Source organism: Leptodactylus fuscus, chromosome 2, assembly GCF_031893055.1.
Source record: "Leptodactylus fuscus isolate aLepFus1 chromosome 2, aLepFus1.hap2, whole genome shotgun sequence".
In the NCBI taxonomy this organism is placed as follows: Eukaryota; Metazoa; Chordata; class Amphibia; order Anura; family Leptodactylidae; genus Leptodactylus; species Leptodactylus fuscus.
Window position 1 is genome coordinate 205,440,037 of NC_134266.1, and position 27,112 is coordinate 205,467,148.

Consider the following 27,112-nt stretch of genomic DNA (forward strand, 5'->3'; position numbering starts at 1 on the left):
GTGTGTCATTGCATCCAATGTTGGTTGCATTAATTACCTCTAAATCTATTTATTATTTATTATTTATTTATGTATCTTTCTAATAAATTTATACATTTTTTATAATTATATTGTCTTTTATGTGGTAGTTGGCCTGTTGGCCAAAAGTGGTTTATTTTGATAGCACTACCCAGTATTGCCCTATATTTTTTGTGTGACGTTAAGCAGTTATTATTGTGGCTAAGGAATTATAGCTAGAACAAAGCGTTGCACAAACTCTTATGGAAAAAAAAGGAAATGAAATATATATATGCTAGATATACTCTATGATGTATACATACAAAATGAGATAAAAAATATGGAAATGGGAAATAGTATAAAAACTTTCCTAATCTAATTTATGGCAATTACACCCGTAAGACGAGGGAAAAAAGCTGAACTGAAGTGACAATACTGCTGCATCGCCAGAGGTAAAAGGAAAACACAAGATGTACCAAACTTAATGAGAAATGTCTACTAGGTGAATTATAGCAAGCGAGAAGATGTGTATTACATAAATTAGGGCACATTGATTTTTCTGTTTACATCTCAAAGATTACACCATAACACAAATTAATATTGATCGGGGCAGCTAATGTTTGGTTAAGTAAATGAAAAATACAGCAAATTACTGTTCACACAACATATTATCAGGATACAGTCACTTTATTAATGCTTCACTACCTATTCTCACTGTTCTATAATAAAAGCAATCTGACAGTATTTACTCTAGAGGTGTTCAAAAGAGAAATAAAAAGAGATGAAAGAAAAGTGTTGTACGAGTCTTTCCATGCCCAGGGATTCCTGCCACTTCAGGACTAAATCAGCCTTCATCCTTTCTACCTACAGAATAGAATCTATGATATGGTCATTGATACGCAAAATAAAACCGCATACAGGATTTATTTTTGGAGTCAATGCCGGGAAGGTAAGGATCAACTGCAACAGTCCATGTCATTCCACTCCTGAACAATTCACTCTGGATCTTGGCCAACAACTTCCTCGCATTGTCAGATATACTGTATAAGTTATAGTTACTTCTTATGGAACAAGGAATGTTGACTTAAAGGGGTGCTTTTAATCCTATAGGTGGAACCCACATCTTCCATCCATTGCCTGTGGATATTTCACACATTTCTGTGAGGACAATGTTATATGGATTATGGGGAATGTGAATTTTACCTTGTTGTCAGACATTCATGGTAGGGGATTGTAGGAGAAAATGGATTTTACTTTTTATCCATGGTAAGATATTTCTGAATGATGTATTTAACAGTCTTTCATATCCTCCCCTTCTTACCCCACAGTTGTCTGGGCATTAATCCTGTGAGTGCCGATTTCAGACCAAAAGACGCCAACTGACCTCTGAGCTATTGTAGCAGTTGCAGAATGCAGTACGAATGCGATTATCATATCCAACCACAGAGATATAACGCATTAGACCCACAGGAACCCATCACACGTTTAGCTAGCAAAAAGACATCCGGTTCACAATCTCACCTGTAAAGTAAAAACTTACTTAATTTCTCCCTTTTGGTTGGGGCAAGAGTGTAGGAAGCCAATGCTCTGATGTGTATTGTTAAATGTAATCATACCATACTAAGAAGGAATACTTACCATAATACTACTACCTGAATGACTATAAACTGACAACTGGGTCTTACCATTCCCGCTGTCAATGTGCTGTATACACACCTTGACACAGTTCTACCACAAGTCCTAATTTTAAATTTCGTATTCCAGTCTTTACTTACCCATGCTTCTGCCTGAATTGGCTTGATGTTTTCTAATAGTACTTCTTCATAGTTCCCATAGTCACTAAATTTCACCACCGCTGTGCTTCCAGAAGAATGGAGGGCTTCAATTTCAGCTTTGTAATACTGTAAACAGATACACGTTTTACACGTAAAAGAACACACTTGTTCAAGCAGGTAAGTTCAAGCAAGTTCATACCACGCGCTTCAGTCACTTGGGGTTCTATTAGTATATTTTCATCAGTTTATGTTTCTAATGCTTAAAAAGTTAAAATATCATGCGGCTACTTTCTCCCTAGATCAATGTATAAACCACTTGAAAGACCTTGAAATTTACAACCAGATAACATTGTTGCTTATGAAATTCATAAACAGAGTTTTAATACTTTCCTGACTTACAATACAAAAAAAGGAAATCAACTACAGGTATAACTAAATAAAAAAAAGTTCTTTGTTACCCATATAGTAACACTCTTATGAGAAAGTATTGTCTTCTTGGTCAAAAATATTCCCAGGGGTACATAACTACTCCTAAAAAAAATTCCTGACCCAGTTGTCATTTCTGAAGACATGCAATGCAATGTGTTATGAGCTTTCAACTTTTTGAAATCTTTCTCAAAGGCTGTTAAAGTGAGTATTGGTAACAAGTGAACCCTTCCTTCATAAGCATACAATGATGGACTACTCGATCAACATTCAGAAATGCCACTCAGTTTCAGGCAGCAGAGACCTGGCGGCAGTGCCTGTGAGTAAAGACGTCTCTCATCGCAAGCACTTAACCCACTCTATACAGTGGTCAGATATGACCATTGCACCTTAGGGGCTCTGTTGCTTTCACACCCAACTGATTTCTGCATGCCAAGATGGCAGGAGTCATTTGGTTGTTATAGGAAACAGGAGTCTTATGAAGGCTCCCAGGCTTGCTACAATATACAACTATTGAGGCTTGCCAGTAGAACACTTAAATAGTTATACAAGAATTTTACCACAGACTGCAATAGGTTTAAGCCCCCTGGGGCTATGGGGGACAAAAATGGAACTGAAAAAAGTAACAGTTTCTAAAATATATATTTACATATTTTAATTAAATAAAAAATTGTGAAAGTTCAAATCAATCCCTCCTTCGCTACAATACATATAGAAGTAAAGACAAATGCACATTAGGCATCCTTGTGTCACAAAATGCTTTGACTATGAAAAAAAAAATATATAAAAACTTATTCCCAAATATGGACTGGTCATAATGGGAACAAAGTTTATTTAGACATTTTACCTCTCTAAAATGGAAAAAGAAGAAAAAAAAAAAGACACATGGCTGTTGCAATAAAGGGTTAAAACGGTGAATAAGATGCAGCATTTCCACATGGTAACATTTAAGTCCCCCTGTGCACTCTCTATCAGAGGAGGGGTCCACAGTAACCAGCTATATATTAAATGTAGGTTTTCTTCTCCTGGCACCAGCTATAATAGACAGCGGTGGTCAGCCTTATACATCTGCTTTAGAGGAGTCCATGGTAATCATAGAGAACCCTGAGCAGTGGTAGAATTTGACAGTCACTTCTACAGTAACACCACCACTGGGGAAAAGGTGGCATATCGATATATTACTATTCAACCATCATCATAATGGAATAGTAATCATTGCATCAATAAATACATATATATATCCAGAAGTCTCAATATATAAAATCTTTTTTTTTTTCCTCACAAGTGGCTCAATTGACTAAAAGAATAAAAGAAGCAATAATCACCTCAGCGATCCTCAGGTAGTCTCATTTTGATGCTTCCTATGTGATTTGACTATGCCACTGACTGGCTTTCAAGCATTTCCTGTGCATTCAGATAGGCCAAGAAGCAGAGACTCGTGGAGTTCTTAAAGGGAGTCTATCATTGGCTATAGTGATTTTTAACTAAGCATATATTTACATAGCCTTTAGAATGGCAATTTCAGACATACCTTTTATTCATTAATCCTCCCAGCTGTTTTTGAATTAGCTTACTTTTATTGATATGCTAATTATTCTGAACGGAGCACCAGTAGTCTTTGCGATGTTCCCAGAGCACCGCTTGTGTCCTCGGCCTTCCCTGCTCTCACCTACCCCTTCTTTACACATATCACACAACCAGTGCTCAGGGAACATTGTAAAGACTTCCGGTGCTCCATGCAGAATAATTAGCATATCCATAAAAGAGGGCTAATTTAAAAATGGCTTGTAGGATTTATGAATAAAACGTTTGGCTACAATAGACTTTCTAAAGGCTATGCAAATATATGCTTAGTTAGAAATCACTAGAGCCAAAGATAGACTCCCTTTAAAGTGTCAGAGTGAGAGCAGAGCGGGATCGGTGAGGTTAGTTTGGTTTCTGTTACTTTTGTAGCTAATTCCAAGCAGCTAATTAAAAAAAAAAATTACCCGCTTGTATTAAAAGGTATAATTAATATGAACAATTATCAGAGAAAATGAAAAGATTTTAGTATAAAGACTACAACAAGAATTGTATTTATTACCCTTGCTGAGTCAGCACATGCTCAGTAATACATATATAATACACGTCAATGGAAAAATTCAAACCATAAAATCTGATTTTGTTTGGAAATATTAATGATGCCTTTGCCATGTGCAACTCTACAGCACACTCCGTGGCAAAATCTGCCTGTCCATGATGGAAAAATGTCCGCTACATATGGTATAACTTTACCATCTATATGGATGGATGCATAATAATAGTGCAGGTTCTGTAATATATCAATAGCAAATACTCCATAATAATCCTAATCTAAATAAAAAAGCTTTTCTCGATATGTCTGAATATCATACCTTATTATCTTCCCAGTAAAGAGCTAAACATTCATCCCCCGGTCTCCAGCTAAAGGCCGTGTAGACGTTGTCCAGAATTCGGTCCGGTTTTATTGGACCAGATCTTTTTTTAGAGTTACTGGTGTATAACAACATCTTATTTCTATCCTCTTGTGCTGAATTCAGATTTGATCCTATTGGTTTTATAGGGCCAATTCTTCGTCCTTTCTGTTCAAGTTCTCCGTTCGGTAAATCATTAGCACCATCTTTTACTAATGTTGCATGATAGTTAGAAGATTCCATATTGGCACTAAAAATTTTCTCGTTTGATAAACCAGTGAATGCGTCACTGTTACTTGTCCGTGGTCTCCTGTCAACATAGAACTCTGAGTTATGTCTTTGGTCTTCTCTTCTACCACGTTTTTGCTGAGCAGCCTCTGTATTGTTATTCTGAATGCTGGTGTCCTCTCTTGTTTCAAGGAGGTTAGGACCTTTCATGGTCCTACATTGCATAGTATTATCTCTTTTTTTAAATGTACCATCATTTTGGTAACTAGAGGAAGAATGTGAAAAATCTTTTAACCTATCATTTCTTTGATATCCTCTTTCACACTTACTCCTGTCTTCAATCCATGGCTCTGAACTGTGTTTTTCTCGACTTCTTGGTGGCCCGTTTCCTTCAAATTGTCTAGATGCATGTACTTCTCTTTGGAAACGAGGAGGCTTTTCATTCCTTGGACCTCTAGTATCACTCCGGGAAAACTGACGAGATTGGTTGTAATCCTTTACTCCATTCTGCTCGAAACTTTGAACTCTGTGTTGTCCTTGGCTTTGAGGTTGAGTTGGTGGCTTGTTGTCTACAAGAAGGTAAGATCAAAATTAAAAATGTGTAAATATTGAAAGATCTCCTTCTTCTGAACTGGGTTTTCCAATTAACAAAACTGTACTTAAAGGGATTCTACCATTAAACTACTTTTTTTTTCTAATTACCACGTTGGAATAGCCTTAAAAAAGGCTATTCGTCTCCTACCTTTAGACGTGGTCTCCGCCGCACTGTTCCGTAGAAATACCGGTTTTAACCTGTATGCAAATGAGCTCTCCGCAGCAATGAGGGCGGGCCCCAGCGCTGAAAGGCCGATGAGCGTGTCCCCATTGCTGCCCGAGAGCTTTTTCCTGCGCCGCCTCCTTCTTCTGCAGCAACTCCGCCTCCTCTGGCTTCTCTTGCTCTTGTAGTTCTATAAAGGAGCATAGAGAGGCCACCCCAAAATGGCCGCCGGCCAGCTCCTGTATTGAACGGCTACCCAAAAATGGCCGCCGGCCATTTTTGGGTAGCCGCTCTTGCAGTTCAATACAGGAGCCGGCCGGCGGCCATTTTGGGGTAGCCGCTCTTGCAGTTCAATACAGGAGCTGGCCGGCGGCCATTTTGGGGTGGCCTTTCTATGCTCCTGTATAGAACTACATGAGCAAGAGAAGCCAGAAGAGGTGGAGTTACTGCAGAAGAAGGAGGCGGCACAGGAAAGAGCTCTGGGTAGCAATGGGGACACGCTCATCGGTGTTTCAGCGCTGGGGCCCGCCCTCATTGCTGCGGAGAGCTCATTTGCATACCGGTTAAAACCAGTATTTCTACGGAACAGCGCAGCGGAGACCACGTCTAAAGGTAGGAGACGAATAGCCTTTCTTAAGGCTATTCCGACGTGTTCATTAGAAAAAAAGGTAGTTTAATGGTAGAATCCCTTTAAATTTGTAGACAATTAAAAAACAACTAACATTTTTGCAAATATAAGGAAATAATTTTGCAGACTTTTGAATATTTTCTCTAATACTCTTTGTAGAGACAAACCTTTGTCCTGATCTGTTGCTAATCTATAGAACAAGAATTTCTGTCTTTCGGAAACTTTTCTACGGTCAGTAAACATTGCACTTAACAAGTTTTCAATTTTGAACAGCTGCGGTTCAATGGGAACAATTAGAAATCTAATAACCACCAATGTCAACACCATGTAAAATCAAACACCTCGGTAACAGCTAAAATTTCCGTAAAGATAGGGCTGAACAGTGACACCAGCAATAACACCTGTCCAAAGATTGCAGGGTATTGCAGCTAATGAAAATATATATGTCTGCATTAAATTTCATTAGAAGTGATAAACGTAGCTACACACTCTGGTCTTTGTCTGTGTGAGATGTGTCATAGCGAAATTAATAGCATAGGCCTGGTCTTAGTAACAGGTTGGCAGTATAATAAATGTATCACTGTAACACTTACCTCAATAAGGCCAACTCCATGAAACATCTGAAGGCATGAAACAATGTTAGTGGAATAAAAAAATGCTATATTTTTATACAATATCCCATTTAGATTATGGCGAATGGGAGAACCTACATTACTTTATTACATTGATATCACAATAAATGTGATCTGAATCCGCAACTGTGGAATCACATACAGTAAAAAGAATTGATGAAATTGGTTGACATTATTATTATGATTCAGTCTGTAGCAGAGCTAACAGGATTCTTTAAAAATGACTAAAAACTGAATAGATTTGTAACCAAGTAGCAAAAACACAGTACAAACACTGACCTAATATCTTCTATTACTAAAGATTCCACCAACATTGACACCGAGTTTTAGGTTTACTGCCTCACTGCATAGAAGGGCTCAAACTGGATTAGAAGTGAATGTGAGACAGATATTGCTTGCTTCACTCAAGGATTGCGTGACCTACACCCTGGACAACCTCCAATTTGCTTAGAGGTCAAGGATGGGGATTGACTATCTTCTGCACAGAGAGTATTCCCATCTTGGCAGAAGCGAGGCATCTGTTTAGATCAGGGTCTCAAACTTGCGGCCCGTGGGCCAACTGCGGCCCTCGGGACGAAAGTTTGCAGCCCCCGCGCAGCTCCCTGCATGTCCCGCTATAGTCATCTTTCGGCCGGCACACTAAGACACGCCTCCAATAGTCAGGTGACGTCTGACGTCACACACAGGTCCTTGAGTCTTAAACTTCAGCAGTACTAGCTGTCCACCGATCACCCATCGCTTTTATTGCTGTTATAAGAGCGGGGGAGTGATTGGAGGAAAGTTTAACTGTTTTCTTAAACTTTCCTTCCTCCGATCACTCCCCCGCTCTTATAACAGCAATAAAAGCGATGGGTGATCAGTGGAAAGCTAGTACTGCTGAAGTTTAAGACTCAAGGACCTGTGTGTGACGTCAGACGTCACGTGACTATTGGAGGTGTGTCTTAGTGTGCCGGCTGAAAGATGAAGAGATGTAGTACTGAGAGGAATGTGAGATGGAGTGTGTGTGTGTGTCAGTGTGTGTGTGTCAGTAACCTAGGGGCAGAGATGGAGGGGGGGACATGAACCTGGGGTCACAGATGGAAGGGGGACATGAAAATGGGGGCAGATGAAGGGGGTATCTGAAATTGGGGCAGATGGAAAGGAATATGAAACTGGGGGGCAGATGGATGGGGCACATGAAACTGGGGCAGATGGAGGGACGACATAAAACTGGGGACAGATGGAGGGGGGACATAAAATTGGGCAAATGAAGGGGGATATCAAACTGGGGGAAAAATGGTGGGGGAGATGAAACTGAGGGTAGATGAAGGGGGGCACTTAAACTGGGGACAACTGGAGGGGGCATTAAACCGGTGAGCATAGCTTGTGGAAAACCTGATGCGGCCCAGCCTCACCCAGACTCTACCTCCAGCGGCCCCCATGTAAATTGAGTTTGAGACCCCTGGTTTAGATGATATTCTTTGATTTTAGCAGTGTGTTCTACACAATCAAACCCCATCTATTTGTGCAGAAAATGAGAAAGCTTAATGTACAGAGTGCCTTAGTGAACTGGACCACATATTCCCTCACTTAAACCTCAACAGTTTAGGTAGATGTTTCTCTGATAGAATTGTCAGGTGCGATGGGGCGCCACAAGGTACCATCCTAGGACCATTTCTGTTCACTATATATACACCACTGGCTTCAAGTATCATTCTGGTTCCTGTTTTCTCCAAAAATACTCCAACGACTGAGTGATTGTTGGCCTGATCACATAAGGAGATGACAAAGAATATAGAAGGGTGCTGGAGGAAATTTCAGGGTGGAGTGAAGCAAACTGCCTCCAGCAGGGAGATGGTGATTGACTTTGAAAAGGAAGAGCACCTGTCCACCTACCCTGCCCATTGAAGGACAGGTGGTTGAGAGGGTCTCTGTCAAGTACTTGCGTGTCTACATCGATATCAAGATATTGGCTTAGCCAGAATTCATCCACTTTGCAAGTAAAATGCAACTTTTTATTGCTGCGGTGTTTCTATTGCAGCTAAAATGCTGCATTTTCGCAACGGAGCGCTCTAGCCTTGAATATATTCTATTTCCCACAGTAGTCACTTCTGGCGTTGCTGTAGATTTATATAACAACTCTACCTCAAAAACCTGATCTTGTTCCCCCTGATCATTCATCTGCTGAACCAATTTCACCACCCTGTAAGGTCTCAGATAAAATCCTTGCGGCCTTGAGAGACAGACTTTCTTATTTGTCTACCATTTAAAATGTAATAGCTGTTTTTTTTTTTTTCCATTGCGTCAGGAATTGTTTGGTGAACATTTTTGCAATATATTTAATTAACCTTCTCTTTAATAGAAAACAAGCTGTAAGATTCTCCACTTTCGTATGCTGCAAGACATCAGTACATGAACTGCTAAATATAAAGTTCCAAATTTTCTAGGTGGTATAAAACCGGAGATATGGCCATTTGAAGTGACCATCTCGCCTTTGGCAAATGTTACAGCTGTACATACTGGCAATACAAATGTATACGAATTTTCCCTGGTAACAGCTCAGTTACAAGGTTGCCTGGAGAGAATTTTACAGTCTGCTTTCATTGGACTTTGATGGTTGTTTTGTGGCAGTCAAAATAGACAAAAATGGAACAGGCCATTGTTTAGAATGGACCTGTAAAATGGGTCAAAACTTGTATTTCATATAAAACAATGATTCTGAAGAATCTTTGCTTACAAATAACTGCTGCTACTGGAAATTAGAAAATAAATTAATATATGGCTATTGCCATGTCAAAGTAATGTGTCCGCACATAGTCTGATACTGTCAGCACAGACTGGACAATGTCACTTTGTATATGGACATCCTTAACAGGTAATACATTTTCAGAAGAAATAGAGTAAGGGAACATCACAGAGCATTAAAAAAAGCTCTATAATTGGGAACCAACATATTTACTAAAACTAAGATGTCAGAGGAGATCATGACAGTCTCTAATGACTGGCAAAAACGCTGGTCTTGATATGCCCTGCACAGGATACACTTTAGTTTATGTTGAAGGGCAAGCCTAGGCATAACTTAGAGCCATCCTCTAGCAGCCTATGCTGCAATACTGAAATCTATGCCAGCTTGGATCTGATATGGAACCAGCCATTATTATTTATGTCAGAAAACAGGTAAAAATGTTGATAAACATACACATCTTTTTAGACAGCGGTGAAGGTGGCGTAAAAATGGCAGCTACAACTTCTGTCCTTATTAGTGCTTAAAAAGTCTGACTTTTTTTTTTTTTTTTTTTATGCTAGAATCCTGGCATAGGGCAATAATAAATCTACCCCATTGTGTAGACAAAATCAACATCCATTTCCAAATGGCCTTTAAGTCAGTTAAGGACACTCATGTGCATTGGTTTTGGCCTGAAAATTATTGTTTGGACAATGTGTGACCCTATTATTTGGACAGTTTATGAAGGTATTAGGAAGAAATGGCATAGCACTGGGATTTGGCTGAAAAATAATAGTATTAGGATCACTTTTTTTTCACAGGGAAAGGGGAATTTGGCATGCATCGTTTTCCCAGGAGAGGCATAGACCATGATCTTGCTAGTTTCTTACAACCTTTATGGGACTATTGATTTGTACAGTACAATAAATTGGTGGAAAAGGTCTATTATATCTGAATGTCTTGCTCATGAAGATGACAAGCTGCAGAATTGCACTAAGACAGACAAGGCTTCTTTTTGCCAGCAATGACGTTTGATGATAGAAAACAGATAAACACATATTAAAGTCAATTACAAGCTTCAGAGATGCACACAGTAAATCTGAATACTAACTGGGTACCAGATGAAGGACATTTAACTGGATTCAAAACTGTCAATGGCAGTCACACCTTTTCCATGTTCCTACTAATTTCCGCAGATTGCTAGCAGTTTATTACTTTTGCTGCCTTCCAATTGAACTGTCTGAATTATTGATTTAAGGATTTACATAAAGGCTTTGAAAGAGCAAATCAATGCATGTCATCTGTAACAGTTGCTCATGTATATGACACATCCAGCACCTAGCATCCTGATACTTCACCTCAGAAAAAAGTTAAAATATACATACACCATCTAAAAGCTTCCGTGCAGCTAAAAGCCATTTTGAAGTAATTTGTCCTCCTCATTTTTTCTTCCTATCTCTTAACCTCTTAAAAGGCTGTCTCACTAAAAAAAAAAAAAAAAAAAAAAAAAAAGTCTTTTTCTGTATTCTCTGTTAAGGTCTACGCAGGTCACGGGAATGGTGGGATGTCTTCCCCTTCGAGTGTAGCATTGACGGAAATAGACTAAGATGTGTATATGCAACTAAAATGCCATGTTGTTTGTATCCATTGTGCATTAAGAGTAACAAAAAAAATTCATATTTACCGATAAATGAATTCCCAGCAGGTTAGGGGGCGTTCACACTACCGTCGGTGTCCGACAGGTAGTGTCCGCTCAAAATCTGGCACGGACATTAGCAGCAGACACTAGCTGTGTCTGTGACACCTGTCATTTATTTAAATGGTGATCGGGTGCGTTCTTTTGCATTCCGTGCCCTTCCTTCACTGTCCGCATGTAAAGATGTCCGACTTTTCAAGCGGACAGAAAAACCCGACATGTAGGGTTCTTCTGTCCGCTTGAGAAGTCGGACATCTTTACATGCGGACAGGGAAGGAAGTGCACGGAGTGCAAAAGAACGCACCCGATGCCCATTTAAATAAATGACAGGTGTTACGGACACAGCTAGTGTCTGCTCCTAGTGTCCGTGCCAGATTTTGAGCGGACACTAGGAGCGGACACTACCTGTCGGACACCGACAGCAGTGTGAACGCCCCCTTAGAAAGTCAACATAAAGGAGAATATTACCAGTCTGACTGTACTCTGCCAACTGTAACGTTAAAGGAGTCTTTACACCACAGGTAGTAATCCCCTATGCATTGGTGGGGGTCTGGCTGCTCAGACCCCTATTGATCAGAACAGCTGACTTTTGTCCACCATTCTGAGCAAAACAGTGACCAAGTGAATCTATTTATTTCAATGGGCAGGCTAAAGATAGCCAAAGTACAGTACTTGGCTATCTCCAGCAGACCCACTGAAATGAACAGAGCAGTGCATGTAATCAGAGGGTCTGAGCAGTCGGACTTCCACTGATCTGCAAATTATGGATAGGGGATAACTTGCATTATTGGGAAAATCACTTTAAATCGGAAGAGAAATAGAATGCTATGGGGATGTTAGGGCTCTTGGTTGCAGTAAAGGAAAATCTTAATGCTTCCAGCATACAAAGATGTTTTAGACAATCGTATGTTTCCAACTTTGTGAGAACAGTTTGCGGAAGGTCCTTTTCTGTTCCATCTTCACTGTGCACAAAAGAAAGATCCATAAAGACATGGTTGGGTAAGTCTGGTGTGGAAGAACTTGACTAGCCTTCACAGAGCTATGACCACAAACCCATTGAACACCTGTGAGATAGAATCAAGACTACACGCCGAGTCCTCTCATCAACATCAGTGTCTGACAAATATTCTTCTGAATGAATAGTTTAGAAAACCTCTCAATGGCACTCCAAATTCTTGTAAAAATCCTTCATAGAAGAGTGGAAGCTGTTTGAGCACCAAAGGGAAGACTACCTACCTATATATTGCCTAGGGATTAAGGATGGAATATTATAAAAACTCCCCTAGATTTAATGCATAGGTGTCCCAATACTTTTGTTCATAGAGTGTATATTGTCTTCCTGCAGATCTCTCCTCCATCTCTACCACCAGTACACACCATCCATATCAGTCCCTCTTTTCTTCCTTCTCCCATGTACAGCTCTCACACACTTTTCACACTCTGTAATCATCCCTTTATTTCTTTTAGCAGTGACACCAAACAGAAGCGCCCACATAAATCCCTGAACCACCTTCTGTCTCTGTCCATGTTACTCCTCCTCGCTGCTGGGGACATCTCTCCTAACCCCGGCCCTCCTTCCTTCACTAACTCTTCTTCCTGCACACATAGAAGGCCTACAAACCTCATCAATATTTACCGTGTTCCTTCCCCTCATCTCTCCCCTGTCTCCTTTAACTGCTCTCTCTGGAACGCCCGCTCAGTGTGTAACAAACTAGAATATATTAATGACTTATTCCTTAGTAAATCCCTTGGCCTGCTCGCCTTTACTGAAACTTGGATCCAGCAGGCAGACACTGCCTCCCCTGCTGCTCTGTGTCATGGTGGCCTACAATTCTCACATACCTCTAGGCCTGACATCAGGCAGGGTGGTGGGGTAGGATTACTGCTGTCACCGCAGTGCATTTTTCAGTCCATTCCCCCGGTCCCCTCACTCACATTCTCCTCATTTGAAGTCCATGCTATCAGACTTTTCCGGCCACTCTCCTTACGTGTAGCTGTGATCTACCGCCCACCTGGCTCACCCTACCAATTTTTGGACCACTTTGCTTCTTGGCTTCCCCACTTTTTATCCAGTGACATTCCTACCCTCATCATGGGTGACTTTAACATCCCTATTGCCCCCCCTCACTCCCCGGCTGCCTCACAGTTTCTCTCATTAACCACTTCTCTTGGTCTCTCACAATGTTCTTCTTCCGCCACACATATAGACGGTAACACGATTGATCTAGTCTTCCATCGACTCCTCACAGTCTCTAAATTTTCTAACTCTTCTCTGCCGCTTTCTGACCACAATCTTCTATCTCTCACCATCAGTGCTCTCTCCCCTTCACAAGACGCCCCTACCCATCACACATATAGGAACTTGCGTGCTATTGACACCCAGCACCTCTCAGATACTCTACAGTCCTCCCTGTCCCCCATCTCTTCAATCTCCTGTCCCAATCTGGCCACCAGTCACTATAATGATACCCTCAAAAATGCATTGGATGAGGTTGCTCCCCCCTCCACTCGTAAAGTCCCACATAGGAGGCATCAGCCCTGGCACACGCCACAGACACGATTTCTTCAGCGCTGCTCTAGGTGTGCCGAACGTCTATGGAGAAAATCACGCTCACCTGCAGATTTCCTCCACTTCAAGTTTATGCTTAAAACATATAGCTCTGCCCTTTACCTTGCCAAACAAGACTATTTCACCGCCCTCATCTCTTCTCTCTCCAGCAACCCTAAAAGGCTTTTTGAAACCTTTCACTCCTTACTCACACCCAAGGTGCAGACGCCATTCACAGACCTTAGTGCTGATGACCTGGCCATGTATTTCCATGATAAAATTGATAAGATCCGTCAGGAAATTACTGCCCAAGCCCCAGGTGGCATTGACTCCCACACCTACGATAGTACTGATCCCCTCACCAGCCGCACTTTAGACTGTCCATTCTCATCTTTTGAACCTGTCACAGAAGAGGAAGTTTCCCAGCTACTTTCTTCATCTCGCCCCACAACCTGTAGTAGTGACCCCTTCCCCTCACACCTTCTCCAATCTCTGTCCCCTGCTGTCACTACTTACCTTACTAAAATATTTAACCTCTCTCTCTCTTCTGGAATCTTCCCATCCTCCTTCAAGCATGCTGTTATAATCCCGCTACTGAAAAAACCCTCCCTGGACCCATCCTGTGCTGCTAACTATCGACCCGTCTCTAACCTCCCCTTCATCTCTAAACTTTTGGAACGCCTGGTTTATTCTCGGTTAATCCGTTATCTCTCTGCTAACTCTCTGCTTGACCCCTTACAATCTGGTTTCCGCGCTCTGCACTCTACTGAAACAGCTCTCACAAAAGTCTCTAATGATCTACTAAAGGCTAAATCCAATGGTGACTTCTCTCTTCTTATTCTTCTGGACCTCTCTGCAGCTTTTGACACTGTTGACCATCAACTTCTCCTCACTATGCTCCGCTCAGTTGGCCTCAATGACACTGCGCTCTCCTGGTTCTCCTCTTATCTCTCAGGCCGCACTTTCAGTGTATCATTTGCGGGCTCTGTTTCCTCTCCTCTTTCCCTTGCTGTTGGGGTTCCTCAGGGCTCGGTCCTCGGCCCCCTGCTCTTTTCTCTCTACACAGCCCCCATTGGACAAACCATCGCCAGATTTGGCTTCAGGTACCATCTTTATGCTGATGACACCCAATTATACACATCTTCCCGTGACATCACCCCTGCACTCATTCAGAACACCAGTGACTGTCTCTCTGCTGTCTCTAATATCATGTCCTCGCTCTATCTGAAACTAAATCTCTCTAAGACTGAACTACTACTGTTTCCACCATCTAACAGATCTGTCCCTGATATATCCATTGCAGTCTCAGGCCTTACTATAACTCCTAGGCAGCATGCCCGCTGCCTTGGGGTCATATTTGACGCAGACCTTTCCTTCACCCCTCATATTGAATCACTCGCACGTTCATGTCACCTCCACCTCAAAAACATCTCCAGAATACGCCCTTTCCTTACCAGAGATACACTAAAGACACTTATTGTCTCTCTGATTCATTCTCGCCTTGACTACTGTAATTCCTTACTAATCGGTCTTCCCCTCACTAAACTCTCTCCTCTACAATCTATTCTGAATGCAGCGGCCAGGCTCATCTATCAGGCTAGACGCTACAGCGATGCCTCCGGTCTGTGCCAGTCGCTACATTGGCTGCCTATTCATTATAGAATAAAATATAAAGTTATTACTCTCATCCACAAGGCTCTCCATAATGCCGCACCTCCCTACATTTCTTCCCTCATCTCTGTCTACCGCCCAACCCGTGCTCTCCGCTCACTCAATGACCTAACACTTACATCCTCCATTATCAGAACCTCCCATGCTCGTATACAAGACTTCTCCCGAGCTGCACCACTTCTCTGGAATGCTCTACCCCGGACAATCAGATTAACTCCCAACTTCTACAGTTTCAAACGCAAACTAAAGACGCATCTTTTCAGACAAGCCTATCACAATTCCTAATGCACAAAATTGTCTGAACACTGTATAAGCAATGCCGCCCCTGCCACCTCTTGTGTCACCCTCTCTACCTCATAGATTGTAAGCTCTTTTGAGCAGGGCCCTCAGTCCCATTGTGTGAAATGACGTTCTTTGTTATGTATGTCTGTATCTGAACCCTATATATTGTACAGCGCTGCGGAATATGTTGGCGCTATATAAATAAAATGTATTATTATTATTATTATATACACAAATATACAGTATATATAGACACCATCTGCTGAAATGTCATTATAGGTTTCCATTATTAAAAACATACACTTGCATGGTTTCAATATGTTTTCTGTTCCATTGTAGGATCTATCTATCTATCTATCTATCTATCTATCTATCTATCTATCTATCTATCGTGGATGGCTGTCACAAATCCTTATACTCGAGTCAGCAAAAAAAAAAAATAAAAAAATAATTTTTTTTAGGGGGGGGGGGGGGGTCTATGACCAGCAGCAATATCAATGTATAGAATCTCCAATAAAATAGTAGGGGGAAAAAAAAAAAAAAAAGCTTAAAAAAAAATAATTTAAAGTTCTGAATCACTCCTTTCCCTAGAATAGACACAAAAGTAGAAAATTACTGTGAAACACATACACATTAGGTATCCCTGAGTCTGAAAGTGCCCGGTCTACTGAATATAGGGTATCTGCAGTGCTCCTGTTCCATCGGGAAGAGGATAATAGGAGCACTGAAGATACCCTATATTCAGCCAGGCTGAATTCCAAGTGCGGGGGAAAAAACCCAGTCCTCAAGCTCAGGGAAGGGGCAGACAGACAACCAAAATACCCCCTCCCCTTTCCCAGCACCTACTGCACCCAAAAACTCAGACCATTTTAATTTCTAAAATTTTCCAGTAGCTGCTGCATTTCCCCCCCTAGGCTTATACTCGAGTCAATAAGTTTTCCCAGTTTTTTTGTGGTAAAATTTGGGGCTCGGCTTATACGGTACATTTTTTTTTTAGTATTGGGAGTAGCAAAACTCACCATTCTGCCATTGATTTGACTTTCAAAGTCTGACCAAACGAAAAGACAATCAGTGGAGCATAAAAGCTTTTTCTTGTGACCGTGTTTTATGGACTTTATGTATTTTCAGCAGAACAAAAAAGCATAAGGTGAAACGCTGATATAAGAAGTCATTATGGACCATTACTAGCTTTCAAGTGAATTGCTGGTACAGATGGTTCATCTGTTCTTACAGAAACAAATCACTTAAAATGTCTATATCTGAACAAAAGACAATTTTCTCTAAAAAGAGCTATTAATGCTAGGAATAGACCATTATATGGTGATGTCACGGGTTTAGTTGTATGCTTTCCCATTGTCTTTAATACTGTGAATTGTAACGTTTGTTTAATTCTGTAGACCGGGGAAGTTTTAGTGACTGCAGAAGGTTTGTATGTAACAGTAACAAAGTCAACAGTAGAACTGCTATAATATAACTAGAAAAGCTGCTATTACTAAAAAAATGTAAAATTAAAACAGACTTTTAGGAAAAAAAGAGGTATTTAATATTATGTAAAAATTCATGCACTTTTTCTTCGTATCCTGTCGAAGAACAAACCGATCGAGAGAAAATAAATATGTTTTGTGGCATAAAGTACGGCTCCCTTTTCATGTCAATTAAGCCAATATAGCCATTGAGAAACGAGATACAGATTGACGCTAGGTTCACACCTGCGTTCAGGGTCTCCGTTCTGTGGTTTCCGTCTTCTGCATGCAAGACGGAAACCACAGACTGGGTCCAGCCGTGAGCGGCGGTGAGCGTTTTATGCTCTCCGCCGCGAAACCGGATTTTTTTAATCCGGACACAGAGTCCGACTCTGTGTCCGAATTAAAAAACCCGGTTTCGCGGCGGAGAGCATAAAACACTCACTGCCGGACAGCTTTCTCACCCATTCAAATGAATGTGTGAGAAAGACTCCTGCAGGTTTCCGTATCCTGCTCTGTTTTATGCAGGAAACGGAAACCTGCATAACGGAGACCTGGGCGCAGATGTGAACGAGCCCTTACCAACTACGTCTAATTTATAGACAGCACAAAATGCGTCAGTTTATCAGAGTGACTCATGCTGAATGATAAATCTGGTGCATCTTTAGACACGTTTGTCTAATGCTATACCACCTTTAGGTTTGGCTTAGTTTGCGCCTAAATTTTACAGCTAAATTTTGACAAACTAGTACATGCTGGCTTCTCAACCGCACTGCCTCTTCTGCATAGCCAAGTCCACTGGTGTTGGAAACAAGTGTTTTATAGGGTTGTTGTCACCATAATTTAGTGTGCAGGTTAAAGTCTGCTATTTACCTTTTGTGAAAATCTGATTGAAAAGAAGCTTAAGAGTTTGGAGAACATACCAAATGGTGAGTAAGGCTTCACGTAGTGAATAGAGATGAGCGATGTTCGATGTGTTCGATTCGAATCGAACATCACGTGGCAAACTCCAAAAAAATTCGATTCCCCTCCCACCTTCCCTGGCGCTTTTTTTGCACCAATAACAGCGCAGGGGAGGTGGGACAGGAACTACGACACCAGAGGCATCGAAAAAAATCGGAAAAAGTCATTGGCTGCCGAAATCAGGTGACCTCCAGTTTAGACAAATAGTGGATTTCAAATCCGGGTCATATGAGAATGTGAACTTTGTGACTAAGAGACAGGGATAGCTGTACAGGCAGGGATAGCTAGGGATAACCTTTATTTAGGTAGGAATGTTATTAAAAATAACTTTTTGGGGCTCTATCGTGTGTGTAATTGTGATTTTTGTGACAAACTTTTTCCAATAGGAATGCATTGGCCAGCGCTGATTGGCCAGAGTACGGAACTCGACCAATCAGCGCTGGCTCTGCTGGAGGAGGCGGAGTCCAAGATCGCTCCACACCAGTCTCCATGCAGGTCCGACCTTAGACTCCGCCTCCTCCGGCAGAGGCAGCGCTGATTGGCCGAAGGCTGGCCAATGCATTCCTATTGGTAGCAGTGCTGAGCCAGTTCTGCTCAACTACACCGTGTGCCGGTCAGCCCATCTGATATAGCAGAGCCGAGTGTGCACACTCGGCTCTGCTACATCAGATGTAGCAGAGCCGAGTGTGCCGGTCAGCCCATCTGATATAGCAGAGCCGAGCGTGCACACTCGGCTCTCCTACATCAGATGTAGCAGAGCCGAGTGTGCTCCATTCAGGTCCGACCTTAGACTCCGCCTCCTCCGTCAGAGCCAGCGCTGATTGGCCGAAGGCTGGCCAATGCATTCCTACATCTGATGCCGGTCAGCCCATCAGATGTAGCAGAGCCGAGTGTGCCGCTCAGCCCATCTGATATAGCAGAGCCGAGTGTGCACACTCGGCTCTGCTATATCAGATGGGCTGACCGGCACATCAGATGTAGCAGAGCCGAGTGTGCACACTCAGCTCTGCTACATCTGATGTAGCACAGCTGAGTGTGCACACTCAGCTCTGCTATATCAGATGGGCTGACCGGCACACTTGGCTCTGCTACATCTGATGTAGCAGAGCTGAGTGTGCACACTCGGCTCTGCTATATCAGATGGGCTGACCGGCACACGGTGTAGTTGAGCAGAACTGGCTCAGCAGTGTGCACACTCGGCTCTGCTACATCTGATGTAGCAGAGCCGAGTGTGCACACTCGGCTCTGCTATATCAGATGGGCTGACCGGCACACTCGGCTCTGCTATATCAGATGGGCTGACCGGCATCAGATGTAGGAATACATTGGCCAGCCTTCGGCCAATCAGTGCTGGCTCTGCCGGAGGAGGCGGAGTCTAAGGTCGGACCTGAATGGAGACTGGTGTGGAGCGATCTTAGACTCCGCCTCCTCCAGCAGAGCCAGCGCTGATTGGTTGAATTTCGTACTCTGGCCAATCAGCGCTGTCCAATGCATTCCTATAGGAAAAAGTTAGCTTGCGAAAATCGCAAGCTGACAGGGATTTCCATGAAATAAAGTGACTTTTATGCCCCCAGACATGCTTCTCCTGCTGTCCCAGTGTCATTCCAGGGTGTTGGTATCATTTCCTGGGGTGTCATAGTGGACTTGGTGACCCTCCAGACACGGATTTGGGTTTCCCCCTTAACGAGTATATGTTCCTCATAGACTATAATGTAGTTCGAAACCCGTTCGAACACTCGAACAGTGAGCGGCTGTTCGAATCGAATTTCGAACCTCGAACATTTTAGTGTTCGCTCATCTCTAGTAGTGAACCACAGAAAAAAAGTGCTACAGGAAAATCAGCGGCAGAAACACATCATGGTTTTTCCCGCAGTGTTTTTCACGTAAAGTCCACAAAGGTTCCACTGTGGACATTCTGCTTCAATTGCACCTATAGGGAAAATGGCCGGCGTTTCCGTAGGTATAATTGACATACTGCCATTTCCAAAACCGCATCATGTCCGCTGCAAACATTTTCCTGCAATCCAATCCACTTTACAGAAACTGTAAAGTGCAACATTTTTTCTGCTATGTTACTACCGCAGCATTTACGCCATTGGGGGCCCTGGCCTAGAGTAGTTCTGTTTATCAAGTAAAAACAGCTGCTTATATACTTGCATATAAAATGAACCTTCTTAAAAAAATCACATCAGTCATTTTGGCCTTGGTTGTACATATTAAAGGGAACCCATCATTAAAATGCTATTTTTTGTGACTAACACATAGGAATAGCCTTAAGAAAGGCTATTCTTCTCCTACCTTTAGATGCCTTTTCCGCGCCGCCGTTCGGTAGAAATCCCAGTTTTCCCAGTTACACAGTAAGTGGCCATTTTCTTGTGGCCTGTGGGCATGCGCAGTCGGCTCTGCCTGACGCCTACAAGTTTGACCGCCAGCGCCGGAAGAAGACGCGTGAAGAGGTCGTTCCTGAAGAAGATGGTGGTGGCGCTGGACAGTTCTCTCGCAGCATTGGGGATGCCCCAAGGGCTGTTTGGGTGCTGAGGCCCACCCCCAGTGCTGTGAGAGAACATATTTGTATACTGACGAAAACCAGGATTTCTACCAAACGGCGGCGCGGATAAGACATCTAAAGGTAGGAGAAGAACAGTCTTTCTTAAGGCTATTTCTACGTGTTAGTCACAAAAAAATGTGTTTTAATGATAGGATACATTTAAGCATAGTAATAGAGTATTTACATGACTTTTTTTTAATGATTGGGTTGTACAGATTATTGGCAGAGTTATATGGCATTATTGCACTATTTTTGGATTTTAAGAACACAAGTATCTCTATACCTCATATGCTGCCTCCACATAGGGACGTGCAGCCCCTATTATCTATTTTGTTAATTAAAACCAGAAACAAGGATCTTGGCAACACTTAATGTATGACAACAGTTAGTTTTAGGGTACAGGTGGCTTAATGTAGTGTGCACTGATGCTTAAACCAAACATTTCCCTGCAGTACACAGATGTATATCTTTTACATTTGTCTAGATTAAGTGACACATGAAAGCTTCCAGCAAGCCTATATAAATATATATTCCTAGTACAGTACACATACAACTGTGCAAAGGAAAAGTAATATATTCATCAGCCATGACATTTTCCTTGCCTTGCAGCTCGCAGTTTATGTGGTTATAAAGCTGTAGAAGAGGTTTGCATTTCATTACAGAGGCATAAAAATCTATCAGCCAGAATATTTTTCAGACAGGCATGACTGTCAATAATAGTTTGAGGAAAAAAACTCCTACAAATTGACTGGCAAAACTAATCTCCCAAGGAACACTGCCAGACAGTGTTTAACACTTACCTAAACTAGATGCTGTAATCCGAGCGTCCGCAGCAGCAATTATATTCTCTGGACATTGTGTACACGGAGGCACTAAAACATACTCATTCCCCTTACCGCCGCACATAGTAGGACTTTACTTCACTCCCACAACTATTAGGATAATGTCTCTTTCTTAAAACTAAAATGAAATTACTGACTGCACTTCCATTTAGATTAAGAAACTAAGATTACGAACATTCAATACAATCTCTAAACTCTCAACCCTGAAATCTTCAGATATGAACCATAAATCCAAACCATGCAGATTACTGTAAAATTGCTTAAATATTAGTGTTAAAGCTGTCCTCAAATCCAAAGCTTCTATTTCTCGTATTATCTCACAAGCCTATATCTGCATTATGATCATGCACCACTGCGGAGACATGATCACCTCTGTTCATCACTTTCAGAATACGCTTAAACCTGCCATAACCCTTTAGTCGTATGTACATTATATGCAGACTAGAAGTTGAAATACAGTGTATATACCTAAGTACTACAATAAAAATACATCCGAAGCACTGCCACTGCTCAGTGAGTGATCTAAAGGAATCAGCTGCCCAGTCATTTGCAGAAATATACCACTAATATATATATATATATATATATATATATATATATATATATATATATATACAGTGTATATATACTCATTCCAAGAGAGCAAGTCTGCAAGTATCCCTATTATAGCTTCATAGACATATCTTTTGAGAACTGAATTGGGGATCTAAATAATATACATCCAAACAGTGGGACACTTCAGTCCATGAAAGTATCTTCACATATAACCCATTATATGCAGTGATCAATGCTGACCACAAAACCCAAGTTATTTACAGAAAAAGTAAAAATAAACTTTCCCCACAAAAAAAAACAAATAAAAAACACACAATTAGCATCGTCACATCTGTAACAACCCCTAACATATAGTGAGTATGTTATTTATTCTTCATGATAAATGACATAAACATTAAAATTGAGAAGCCAGGACTGATATTTTCAGATCATCTCACCTCCCACAAACAAAAAGTAATAAAAATTGATCAAAAAGTCTTTTACCCGCAAAATACAAAGCTACATTACAATTAAATGTAAAAAGTTCTGAATACAGGAATTCAGAGGGGGGTAAAATTATGTTTATTTTATATGACTGGTGACCAGCGCATACAGGTTTATTTATCTGAGTACCGTATTTTCCGGACTGTAAGGCGCACATAAAATCCTACGATTTCCTCAGAAATCGAAAGTGCGCCTTATAGTCCGGTGCGCCTTATATGTGCGATTGAAGTTAGAGATGCGCGAATACTATTCGAATAGCATGCTCCCATTGTAATGTATGGAAGCGGCACGCAGACTTTGCCGGCGGCTGCCGCTTAAAGGGATTCTATCATTAAAAGAAGTTTGATGATGCATGCGCAGTCGGTTCATCCATGACGCCCAAAGAAGACGACACAGAAGGGGAGGACGCAGCTCAGGAAGAAGGCGGCGCTGGATTTGTCAAAAGGTAGGAGACGAATAGCCTTTTTTAAGGCTATTCCGACGTGGTCAAGAGAAAAAAACTTTTTTTAATGGTAGAATCCCTTTAACTCCTCGCGTGCCGAGCGCTTCCATTCATTTCAATGGAAGCGTGCCATTGAAATGAATAGAAGCGGCTGGCACGTGGGGGGTTAAGCGGCTGGCGGCAAAGTCTGCGTGCCGCCGCTTTCAATCACATATAAGGCGCACCGGACAGCGCTGCACCTTATAGTCCGGTGCGCCTTATATATGAACCTAGACAGGACTATAAGGCGCTCATGGGTAATCCGCCTTATTGTCCAGTGCGCCTTATAGTCCGCAAAATACGGTAATTAAAGGGGTTGTGCAAGACTTCAAAAACATGGCTGCTTTCTATTTCTCAGGAAGTGACATCATTTCAGTTGCATATTAAGTTATGCAGAACCCCTTAAGGGCTAGTTCACACGGGGCAAAATGGTCAAAATCCTGCTAAAAAACCCCGCCTCCCATTGAAATCAATGGGAGCCGGTCATTTCCTTTTTCCGCGAGCAGTTTTGTTCCCGCTCACGGAAAAAAGAAGCGAGCCACCGTTTATTCAGGCAGATCAGCCGCCTCGCGACACAACCCTCCAAACTAGGCCCATTTATTTGCGCCTAATCCGGAGCGGAAAGCCTGTGAACTAGCCCTTAAAGTAACCTTTTTCATAAAAATAGATGGGTCCACTGTACCAACACTTCTACCTCTTATGTCATCCCCTCTACCTCACATACTATAAACTCTTGCGGACAGGGCCCTGTATCCTATTGTGTGAATTGATTTATTACACTGTAATGTTTCATTTTTTTCTGTCTAAGAACCTTATGACATGTAAGGTGCTGCAGAATATGTTAGTGCTATATAAATGCACATTAATATTATTATTATTATTATTATAGGATGCCATTTATTTTCACTTTACTGTACATATTTTTTTCTATAAGTAGTATCTTTCCTAAAAAAAAGACCTGTTCTGCCAAGTAAATTATGGACCTAACTATAATACAGAGTGTATGTTCTAAACAATAGACTTTTACTATTTTACTTCAGGACACTCCCCACAATATCACAAATCTTCATCTTAAATAAATGGACATACATCAAACTAGGTTTTGAGAATTATTTTTGAACACTTACAGACATATTTAGAAACTTGTACCTTTAGAGCCACAACATGGACAACCTTATGAACCTTTGATGTATTGACAGACACATGAGATAAACCAGTGAGTTCTTTTATTCTGTATCCTTATAGAGTTCACCTAGTCCTAAATAACCCAAATTACAGCCTTAGAAATCTAAAGGACTTCTAAAGAGAAATGTACCATGTCCAAGTCACACACAAGTTCAGCTAATTGGGATGCAAGCTGAGATTACTAAAAAAAGAAACCAAAAACTCGACCTGCTGGGAAGAAATACAACCGATTATTATACACTGGATCTATACACTCTTTCACAATACTTTATAGTCACATTTAGGAAAGGAGGAAGGTTTCCTAGCTTGAGCAGTCACAGTTACCTGCAGAACCAAATGTCTTTATGGCGGTATACTTTGTTTCTTAGGACTTTACTAAAATATCGACAGCAACTTAAATGTAGTGCAATATTTTTGCCTGGGATAATAGATAAAATAGTAATGTGTAACCAAACGCTAGCGTAGAGACAGTAAGAAAACACGTCAGCGACTCTCCTCCGTATCTTTAAACCTATTTTGTCTTCTACTTCAATTAAAACTAAGTAGTACACATAGGAAGCGGTGTGTGTGCCAGAAGCTCAGCAATGCCCGACCGCCATCTCCTTATCATCATTATCCTTTATTTGGCTATTAGGGTATTAATCCAGCCAAAAACGTAACAGACCAGCTGGAGATTTGCCCGTGTAAGATTTTTACAAGTCTGTTTCAGGAACATGTAGAAATCCTAAGGACAAACAAATAGAGGGCAAAATTGTCTACTGTTTCTTTTTTTTTTTTTCTTTTTTTTTTTTTAAAGAGGACCTTTCATAAGATTGGGCACAGGCAGTTTTATATACTGCTGGAATTCAGCGCACTATTGGCTTTCCCGATCTGTGCCCCGGGTAAAGCGCTATCGGTCTCGGTACCGTAGCGCTTTAAAGTCAGAAGGGCGTTTCTGACAGTCTGTCAGGAACGTCCTTCTCTACAGCAGCGCCTATTGCGTTGTACTGTGTAAGTGGGGAGGAACGCCCCCTCCCCTCCTGATAACACTCATCTATGGACGAGCGCTGTGAGCAGAGGGAGGGGCATTCCTCCCCGCTCACACAGCACAGCGCGATAGGTGCTGCTGTGGAGAAGGACGTTCCTGACTGACTGTCAGAAACGCCCTTCTGACTGTAAAGCGCTACGGTACCGGGACCGATAGCGCTTTACCCGGGGCACAGATCGGGAAAGCCGACAGTGCACTGAATTCAGCGCACTGTCAGCTTTCCAGCAGTATATAGAACTGCCTGTGCCCAAATCGGTGAAAGGTCCTCTTTAATCATTCCTCTCTAGGGTAAAGAAACGAGGAAGTAGGAGGCAGCACTTCTCACTACAGCGCATGCGCGGGATATGCATGCGCTGTAGTGAGAAGTGCTGCTGCTAATGCATTCTATTTGCCCATGCAGTGGCTTTAAAAGGGGTGTGAACATTTAGATTAGTATTTTATCTCAGTTTTAGATACACAACTGGATTCAAAAGGAACAATCTAAAAAATATATGTCTTCCCTGCTGAATTCACTTCTGACTTTGTTGGTAAAAATCTGCAGCAAAAACGTAGGAGTTTTGGAACTCCACCTGAATATAGGGCTAGGATAGCAAATACGAGGTTCCTTCAGTTTACAGTGAGTTTTTTTTTCTAGTGCTGGAGATTCCAGCAATGCGGGGGGGGGGGGGGGGGAGGGAGGAGGTGTAAATCATACAGATGTGCCAGATAAGGACTTGGGCAGACTATTTCACGACCACTCTGCCCAATCACTAAGGAAGCAGTCTGAGTGACGGTCTGCTGCTGTTTTACCTCCTGATGCTAAACTATAAGAAACACACACTTTATATTCTTTGCAGCTTTAAACATTTAGGGTTGCAAATATAAAACACAAAGAATACTAATAATGATTGATTATAATTGTAAAATGGAGAGGCTGGAATCGGAAACTGAAGAAGAACATAATTACAATTTTATTATTAAGGTGAAACCACAATTATTACATAAAATATTTTTTAAAATTGTATCACACTCACCTTCAAGTGAAAAAGTTCCCATTTTGGACTCCAGAAAGTCAAACAGCGTACTCGGTGCAGAAGGTCTAGCATTTGTTAATTCGTCATCTGCTTCTGCACGTGTCCTTCCTCGACCTTTTCCTTTACCTGTCCATAAGAAGGTTGACGTGTTAAACACAATCTTAATTTGTTCAAATAAATTTTGTTTTTTTTCTTTCTGGATTACAAACTGAAATTTTACTCAAATCACTGCGACAAAATCCCCTTTACCAAATGTACAAAATGATAAAAATGAGTGATACAAAAGCTGAAGGTCTCCGGCAAGAAGAGCTTCTCTGTCTCTGCTCAATGGCGATACTACTTTCCTTGTAACCAATTCCCTTAAGAACTCAGAATTCAGAATTTTTATGACTGCAGCAACTGTAATGTGGACATTAATGGTTTTCAGAAGGCAGACACAACATGGACTACATAAAGTATACTGAATAACTTGTAACGTTAACAATTGAAGGGAATGGAATGGAAAACAACAGTAACCCCACCATTGTTTTTGCTTTTGGATTTGTTTTACTTTTCACTTATGCAGCATAGTAAACTGCTTAAAATGGTTGTCCGACTTATTTTTCCCTCCCCTTTTTAGGGCTAGGTCACACGGCAGAAACCTTATCCACCGTGTGATTTCTCCGTGTGGCTAGTTGCAACAGGATGCCGATGCAATGCAACCCACAATTCCTTCACTAATAAAATAACAGAATATTATTTCCTTCACACGGATTGCCATGCAGCATACATAGCAT

At 41.5% G+C, this 27,112-nt stretch overlaps 1 protein-coding gene across 1 annotated transcript in view; it reads right to left on the bottom strand.

The window, feature by feature from the left end:
• The window catches only part of TDRD3 (tudor domain containing 3), a 224,731-nt gene that overhangs the window by 21,525 nt on the left and 176,094 nt on the right, over window positions 1-27,112 (bottom strand). Inside the window, exons 10-12 of the mRNA XM_075265433.1 lie at window positions 26,337-26,462; window positions 4,592-5,427; window positions 1,773-1,898 (exon numbers count right to left, since the gene is read on the bottom strand). Of these exons, the coding sequence (XP_075121534.1) occupies window positions 1,773-1,898; window positions 4,592-5,427; window positions 26,337-26,462 (1,088 nt within the window). The remainder of the gene's footprint in view (window positions 1-1,772; window positions 1,899-4,591; window positions 5,428-26,336; window positions 26,463-27,112) is intronic.